At 43.9% G+C, this 8,895-nt stretch overlaps 1 protein-coding gene across 1 annotated transcript; it reads left to right on the top strand.

Annotated features, from left to right (window-relative positions):
* The first annotated feature begins 1,340 nt into the window (after nt 1-1,340).
* Nucleotides 1,341-8,402, top strand: psmd14 (proteasome 26S subunit, non-ATPase 14). Its single transcript, XM_060070988.1, has 11 exons — nt 1,341-1,499; nt 2,109-2,163; nt 2,471-2,542; nt 3,235-3,354; nt 3,795-3,865; nt 4,305-4,455; nt 5,700-5,807; nt 6,163-6,237; nt 6,359-6,484; nt 7,927-7,989; nt 8,228-8,402. Exons 2-11 carry the CDS (start codon nt 2,116-2,118, stop codon nt 8,324-8,326), a joined length of 933 nt encoding a protein of 310 aa, XP_059926971.1. The 5' UTR covers nt 1,341-1,499; nt 2,109-2,115; the 3' UTR covers nt 8,327-8,402.
* The last annotated feature ends 493 nt before the right edge of the window (nt 8,403-8,895 follow it).

The following is an 8,895-nucleotide window of genomic DNA, read 5'->3' as shown; positions in this document are numbered from 1 at the left end:
CACCGAATCCCTGACTCCATGAGATGAAGTGATGGACAACTACATAGGACCGATACATCAATACACGCGTTTCCATTATGATTTCGGTAGATGTTCTGTAGGATTATTAGGCCTACTATTTTTTTTTTCCTTTTAAAATTGTGTACATGTGTAACATCCTGTATCTCCTAATGCAATATTGATTTTCTGGTTGAAGGGGGGTTTAGTTGGATCAATGTCTATTTGTAATATAAATAAACCAACGACACCATCTCATTACAACAACTTTTAAACCATTTTTGGAAGTGAGTCAATGCCTTATTACCAGGTAATAAGGTAAATAATAGCATCATTATTATGGATATTTGTCGTACCATGATACGAACGAACAGATTTAAAAAATGTATGCCACTCTTGCTGAACTTTGGAAATGCATACCACAGAGCATATCTTAAACAGTATGCAATGGTGTACCATACGTGACCGAAGAACCAGTGCCATTTGTAATGGTGCTTTCATTCACATCTAAAGTGGATCCATTCAAGCCCGTTTCACGACGGAGCCCTTCGGAGGTTTCTAAAGTGAAGGCAAATCCAAATCTAAACAATATGCGGGCCCCGGACGCCCGCTTAAAGCGTCACATTTCTCTTCCTGATTCTGTCCGCTGGAAGGTTTATGGTTTCAGACTCACAGAGGCGTCATGTTACAAAGCTGCGCCTTAATGCCCTCCGGAAAGTGAGAAGTAGCATTTGATCCGTGGAAAGGACTAATCGACTGCATACACGGAGAATAATTCCAGAGACACTCCTGGACTTTGCATGGACTTTGCATTGGGTCATTAAATTCTCACGCAAATTAACGCAGGCACACGCGCGCGCGCGCGCAAACACACACACACACACACACACACACACACACACACACACACACACACACACACACACACACACACACACACACATACACACACACACACACACACACACACACACACCTATCCATCTATCCATCTATCTATCTATCTATCTATCTATCTATCTATCTATCTATCTATCTATCTATCTATCTATCCATCTATCCATCTATCCATCTATCCATCTATCTATCTATCTATCTATCTATCTATCTATCTATCTATCTATCTATCTATATATCTATCCATCCATCTAACTATCCATCTATCTATCCATCGGTCCATCTATCTGCCTACCTGACTGTCTATCTATATCGTATCTAATAATATATCGTGCCATTTCCTCTTATCCAGAGGGGAAAATCCCTCCTAGTTACAATACACAATAACAGTGTGATAAACGTGGACGCGGCGCCCCCTTGTGGTGTTAACGTGTTAGTGCCCGACCGGTGCCAGAGCTTCCGACGAGGGGATTTTACGTCATCTCCCCGCGCCTCCCTCTTCAGCGGTACAGGATTCGGGCTGATTCATTGCGTTAGCCTTTTACATCTCACTGGATTCATCCCAAATTAAAACTATTCATATCACCCTCTCCGAACATCCACAGGTAGGTTTAGATCGTGTTAACACGCATGAAATCGTAGCGTAACGGGAGTATAACGAAAGATGTCGATAATGTGTCAGTAACGTGTTGTTTCTTTCTGTTGTGTTATCTTCTTTTACCTAGCCTAGCCGGCTAATGTCAGGGCTAGCATGCGAGCAGGAGCCCCTCTCCTGTGAGACATGTCATCATGAGCACCTCTACGCTTTAATCAAATGTAATTTACCCCGTTGGGTAGCGCTCAGATCCCACCGTAGACTCTGGTAGAGATGGTGGGGGCTCTGGTACTGGTAGAGATACTGGTTGAATGTTTTGTTTCGATTGTTCAGCGCTTAGTTAGCCGCCTGATGCCCAGTCATCCGGTTGCATGAGTTGTTTTGGTCGTTTTAGAGACTATTTTAGCCAAAGCCACTTTCCGGGTTTTAATTTACCTGTCCTTTTATATCATGTTGGGGTTCTGACATCTTGCTCAAGGACTGCGGACAATGGGGGGGTCCGGACACACAACCACTTAAATGGGACTCCCGAGTCCTATCCACTACCAGACTGCTAGCTCCATATAAGCTGAGGTGAAGAATTTTAAAAGCCAGTTTTCTTTTGTTCTTTTTCCTCCAGATCCGACATGGACCGGCTGCTGAGGCTCGGAGGAGGGATGCCAGGGCTAGGACAGGTGGGGGTTGGGCGCTCTGAAAGGGGCTTACTGCGGTGGTGTTCAGCTTTCTTTGAGCCACCATCAGAGAATGAGTTCACTATTGAATATATATAATTGTGCTCAGAACTTTTCATAACGTTTTTTTCTGTGCATCCCGCTCAAGGCTTGACAGAGGAAGATCGAGTCAAGCACCCTAACCCTTCCCTGAAGCCACTATTTAGTTGTTTGAATCATTGATGTAATTTGTGATTGTTTAATCAAAATCAATACTATTATTGAAACTGTTTTCACTGATCTGTTTTCTTTTCCTGATTGGCCCCTCTAGGGTCCCCCAACAGACGCTCCGGCGGTCGACACGGCAGAACAGGTTTACATCTCCTCGTTGGCACTGCTCAAGGTGAGAAGCAGCCCCGTCCTCGCAGAATCTCAATTATTTAAATTGACCTTGCATGCGATTACCCGTGACAACGTCTAGCAGATGTACACGTTGTCTATACGAGTATAGGAGAAGAAAGTAATGAGGAGGACCATTGGTCTATGTGGATACTCATGAAGTATGCCCTGCAGTGGGCCTATTTTCTATAGCAATGGTGTAAGGCAAGGCAAGGCAAGGCAACTTTTTTATTTATATAGCATTTCATACACAAGGCAGACTCAAAGTGCTTCACATATAAACATTGTCATACAATTAAATAAAATAATAGGTAAGTAAAAGAAAAACATATGCAAAAAATAGAAAGTTAAAAAGGCATTTTAGTATTAAAATAGAAAATAAAGGCAAAGTAAAAAAAAAGCTTTTTAGAAAGTGCAATGTATTTAAGATTTAGCAGAAAGCTATAGCAAACATAGAAGTCTTCAGTCTTGTTTTAACGGTGCTCAGAGTTGGGGCAAGTCTTAAATCCTCTGGGAGTATGGGGAGGCAGGCCCTCTGTAACGTCATCAATAAGCATCCTGATGGACTGGGGTACAAGCCCCTCAGCCTATCTGTTGAGAATGCTATCCCGCCTATAATGCCTCCTGGGCGCAGAGTTGTGTGGGTTCTTTTTCTCACGGCGCCGCCGCCGCCTCCTGTCCCCTGTGGTCCACCAGATGCTGAAACACGGTCGTGCCGGTGTTCCCATGGAGGTCATGGGTCTGATGCTGGGGGAGTTTGTGGATGACTACACAGTACGAGTGATTGACGTCTTCGCCATGCCCCAGTCAGGGACGGTAAGCACCCGTCTATTGCTCTGTTCTTCTACGTGACCATCAGGGGCTTTTAGTTTTCACTTTTCATATCGTCTTAAAAAATACTTAAGTACTTTAGTAAAAAAAGTAACTTTTACCTTTGACTATTAGACATAATTGCATACAAATGAATTATTAATTATGAAAATGAATTATCAACATAAACTTTAAAGGGAGAATGTAAGTTTATACTGCCATATAACTAAATATCTGAGTTGGAAAATGCCTTCTAATAAATAATAATACATTTAATTTAGAGGCGCCAGCTTCTGCATTTTCCTTATGATTTGTAGTAGTTTGCTACCTTCCTGCTGTGTCTCGTGGTGATAAATCCCATCCTCTGTGTGACAGGATGTTGACTTTGTTGCTGTTTTGTGGTGCGGGACTATAATCAACTGAAATGCTGCTCCTCTCTGTGACAGGGTGTGAGTGTTGAGGCCGTGGACCCCGTCTTCCAGGCCAAGATGTTGGATATGCTGAAGCAGACCGGCAGGTGATGTTGACGACCTGAGCTTCTCCTAGTCAGGGATGGACCTGTGCATGTGTGTATTCGGTATGTGCCTCGTTGGTTAGGATAGATCGAGGACTGACGACTAGAACAACCAGAGCTTAGCCAATCTGGACGTTTCTTGGATGAGGTGAATGGTATTGTTTAATACGTATGAAGGGTTTTATTATGACGAGTATAGTTCGTGTCAATGGGGTTAGGGCACCTGTTGACCTTTTCCAGTCACAGAACGCTTCAGTTATCTCTGTAAACACACACACTTCAACTATTAACAACACGCGTCAAAACAATGGAAAACCTCTCAAACTGTATGGTGAATTAAACAACCTTCAGTGGGTTACTAAGATGACCTCAGTGATTTAAACAGCCATGGTGTGAGGTTGGCTCTGTCCTAACCCTGACTGGTCACTGTGTGTGTGGACAGGCCTGAGATGGTGGTCGGCTGGTACCACAGTCACCCCGGGTTCGGCTGCTGGCTGTCTGGCGTGGACATCAACACCCAGCAGAGCTTCGAGGCGCTGTCGGAGCGGGCCGTCGCTGTGGTGGTCGACCCGATCCAGAGTGTCAAGGGAAAGGTAGGCCTCCATCTGTCTTGTCTCTCGTGCCGTCTCTGTGTGTCTTGCTTTCTGTCGTCTCTCATGGTCAGTCTATCACTCTGTCTGTCGTCTTATCACTCCGTCTGTCGTCTTATCACTCTGTCTGTCCTCTATCACCCTGTCTGTCCTCTATCACCCTGTCTGTCCTCTATCACTCTGTCCTCTATCACTCTGTCCTCTATCACTCCGTCTGTCCTCTATCACTCTGTCTGGCCTTGATCTCTCTCTGTCTGGCCTTGATCAATCTCTGTCCTCAATCTCTCTGTCCTCAGTCTCTCTGTCCTCAGTCTCTCTGCCCTCAGTCTCTCTGCCCTCAGTCTCTCTGCCCTCAGTCTCTCTGCCCTCAGTCTCTCTGCCCTCAGTCTCTCTGCCCTCAGTCTCTCTGCCCTCAGTCTCTCTGTCCTCAGTCTCTCTGTCCTCAATCCCTCTCGTCTGTCCTTAATCTCTTTGTCTGTCCTTGATCTCTGTCTATCCTTGATCTCTCTGTCTGTCCTCGATCAGTCTGTTCTCTCTCGCTCTGTCTGTCCTCTCTCTCTTTGTCTGTCCTTGATCTCTCGGTCTGTCCTTGATCACTCTCTGTCCCCTATCACTCTGTCCTCTATCGCTCTGTCGGTCCTCTCACTCTGTCTGTTCTCTATTATTCTTTCTGACTCTTATAGAAAATATTGACCACATTAGAGATGAAGGGATTTAACGTTATGCCGTTATGAACGTTATGAATAAATCGTTATGAACGTTATGAATAAATTGTTCAATATATCGGACAGTTGAGTAGAAGTAGATAACGAATTCAGATTGTTGTTCAAGTGTAGTCTTTGAGCAGTGAATAAATTGAACAAAAAAAAACTGAACTAGGGTCAACAAGTACAGTTTAAAAAAGGTTGCCGAAGGTCGGCTTAGCTCAGGAGGTAGAGCAGTTGTCTTGTAACCGAAAGGTTGCTAGTTCAATCCCCAGCTCCTCCTAGCTGAGTGTCGATGTGTCCCTGAGCAAGACACTTAACCCTAACTGCTCCTGACGAGCTGGCTGTCGCCTTGCATGGTTGACTCTGCCGTCTGTGTGTCAATGTGTGTATTAACCGATGTAAGTCGCTTTGGATAAAAGCATCTGCCAAATGCCCTAATTGTAATTGGTTGCTTTCGGCGTAGTCGATATTGCCCGGTGCTGTTCAGCAGGTGGTGTGTTCACCCAGTAGAAGTGAATGGGTTTGATGTGTTCTCTCCAGGTGGTGATTGACGCCTTCAGGTTGATCAACGCCAACATGATGGTTCTGGGTCATGAACCGCGACAGACCACATCCAACCTGGGTCACCTCAACAAACCCTCCATCCAGGTGAGCCATCCCGACGTCGCCGCTACAAGATGTTGGGAATGATGTGATGACTTTGGATCTAACGGCTAATGGAGTATCACGTCTAGCCCAACTGGTCTATCTACAGTTACATCGTTTTTTTTAGAGTTGTAGTACTATCAATACTTTATTTTTTCATTCCTATTACTATCCTGGAGTTTTTTGCCTCAACACCAAATTTCCCAACTTCAGCTAAACAATAAATAATCCAGATTTTTCTGGTAGGATTTTAATACCTTGGACTTGAAATCAGGATTATGCACCTTCACCGCAGTGAAGGGGCATAATCCTTTGTTGTTGTTGAGATAACTCTGACTTCCTCTCTCTCCGTTCCCAGGCTCTTATCCACGGACTGAACAGACATTACTACTCCATCACCATCAACTACAGGAAGAACGAGCTAGAGCAGAAGGTCTGCATCCCACACAACGCCCGCCTCTGATAGGACGCAGTGGTCACATGATGCTACGTGGTGCTGTCCTATTGGACGCGACGGTCACATGACTCAACCTCTCTGTGTCTCTGGCGTGTAGATGCTGTTGAACCTGCACAAGAAGAGCTGGATGGAGGGTCTGACCCTGACGGACTACAGTGAGCACTGCAAGCTCAACGAGAACATTGTCAAGGAGATGCTGGAGCTGGCAAAGAACTACAACAAGGTATGCTTTTTTCTTCTAACGTCTTTGTGGGCCACTAACTTTTTAGACTCGGGTGGATCGCATTCTGGAAATAAGTATGCTTAAAGCCCTGGTTTTGGAACATTCTAAAGCTACGGTTTTGCCCAATGAGGTTTATCTGCGTAGCCAATGCATTTAACCACATCCTGAGTAGACCTTTAAAGTAGGGCTGGGCGATTAATCGAAGCTTGATCGAGATTTCGATTGTAGGACGTCCAACGGTCACAAAATTAACATAATCGATTTCTTCGAGAAAAAAATAAATAATAATAATTTGTTTTTATAATTTTATCTTTTATAGAAAGGGCAGAACAGCTGGATACATATCTTTCGGTCGAGACATGCTGAAAAAAATACATGTTTTCAAACTCAAAAATAATCGTTTGGATAATCGGGATTTCAATATTGACCAAAATAATCGTGATTTTTCCCATAATCGAGCAGCCCTACTTTAAAGTCACTGTGAAGAAACCCTTAAAGCCAAGATAACCACTTTGTATGGGAGAGGGAAGATGAATGCTATACTCAAACGTGCCACCCGTACCTCGGTATCGTCCCATGCCCACTGTGAGGAGATGCTTTAGACCAGGGGTTTTCAAAGTGTGAGTGAGTGAGCCCCCCCTCAGAGAAAAAAATTCAGCTGAGCCCCCCCCCCCCCAATTATTTTTTTTCTAAAGACCTGTGTTTTGAAAGCTATCTTAATTATTTTACACATTTTAAACATATCTGATAATAATTTTAAAACATTTGAAACATATTTTTTAAAAATTTGAAACATTTTTAAACATTTTAAACATATTTCTGAAACATTAAAACATCTTTGTGTGTTTTTAAACACATTTCTTAACACAATTTAACAACTTTATCTAAGCATGTTTTAGCTTAACCTTTTTTTAATACATTTGAACATCTTAATCTGTGTAAACTGCCAGTTTACACAGATTCATTCAGGGTCCGCGACTCTGATTTTTCTGAGTCTAATCAGATCTGCCTTTTCAGTCCAGAGATTCGACTATTCGGCGGGGTTTGTTTACCGGCGTTGCTATGGTGACCTAAATTATTATAAGCAACTGAAAACGATGCCGGTATGAAACTAAACCTGTGATTCTGAAGAAATTTTAAATGATATCGAAATTCTGTTTCGATATTATTGAAGATACAAGTGTGTAGATTTGTTAAATGGTTTGCACGAAGATAAACGGTTGAAAATCGATTTAGTTATGTTACTTCTACAGTTGAAGTACGACTGATGATTTGAATCATCGACTTTCAGGTTTTTCTTCGGGTATATTTTTCTCTCACGTCGCGCCCCCCCTGAAGAACTCTGGCGCCCCCCACAGTTTGAAAACCACTGCTTTAGACTGGAGGCGGAGAAGGGGAGGTGATTCGAGAGCTTGTGTTAATGTTAACCCTTTACCTTGCAGGCTGTGGAGGAGGAGGACAAGATGACCCCGGAACAGCTGGCCATCAAGAACGTTGGCAAACAGGTGAGTCGCGTCTGCCCATAACGTCCGATGCGTTCACAATGTAAGCAGGAGTGGGTGGGAGTGTTTTCCTGCACCTGTCTGACTGCAGATACACAGACTATTCTAATGATCTCATTGGATTCCGTCTGATGATGACGTGCTCACTTTGACACAAGCAACACAGCAAGCAGATCACAATATCTTTGGATCTAATGACCTGTCCCCCCCCCCCCCCCCCCGCCCTCCATCATCCTGTCAGGACCCCAAGAGACATCTGGAGGAGCATGTGGATGTACTGATGACCTCCAACATCGTCCAGTGCCTGGCGGCCATGTTGGACACCGTGGTGTTCCAGTGACCGCCCTGCCTTTTCTCAACTGTTAATATCGCTATGCTCTGCTTTTCTTTTATATAGAATAAATGTGTGTATGGGAGTCTGACTTCTGTCCTTATTGGCCTCGTCGGAATACCAGTCCCCAAGTCCGATTTTTAGGTTTATAAAATTTGCATACGTTTTAATGGGAAGATTACAAAAGTGCCCGTCAGCAGTCTACCAAAGCAGGATCCAGCTACAGTGGTACAGCAGAACCTGTTGGGGGAGACCGCACAGGGCCTGGGCAAGGAACTGAACAGTGCAGAGTTACGCCTCGTTTCCTGTTCTGAGAAGGAGATATTCTACCATAAAGAGACTCAATACCTAGAATGGATGAAACTTTCCAAAGGGGAATTAAATGTGTATTTATGCAGTGGCCAGTCTTTAAAGGGTTCATTTGAAACCTTTTACAGACACTAACAGTTTACTACTGTTGGCTGAATTTGTGTTCACTGTGGGCCAATTACACGCTTATAAACAAATACGTGAAATGGAGTGAAACCCCCTGTTCATCCAGGTCTGAGCCTTCCTGCCATCAGACTTTAGATATTAAT

Source organism: Gadus macrocephalus, chromosome 14 (genome assembly GCF_031168955.1).
Source record: "Gadus macrocephalus chromosome 14, ASM3116895v1".
NCBI lineage: Eukaryota > Metazoa > Chordata > Actinopteri > Gadiformes > Gadidae > Gadus > Gadus macrocephalus.
The sequence above is the reverse complement of the archived record's forward strand: the minus strand, read 5'-3'. Positions and strand labels throughout refer to the sequence as shown.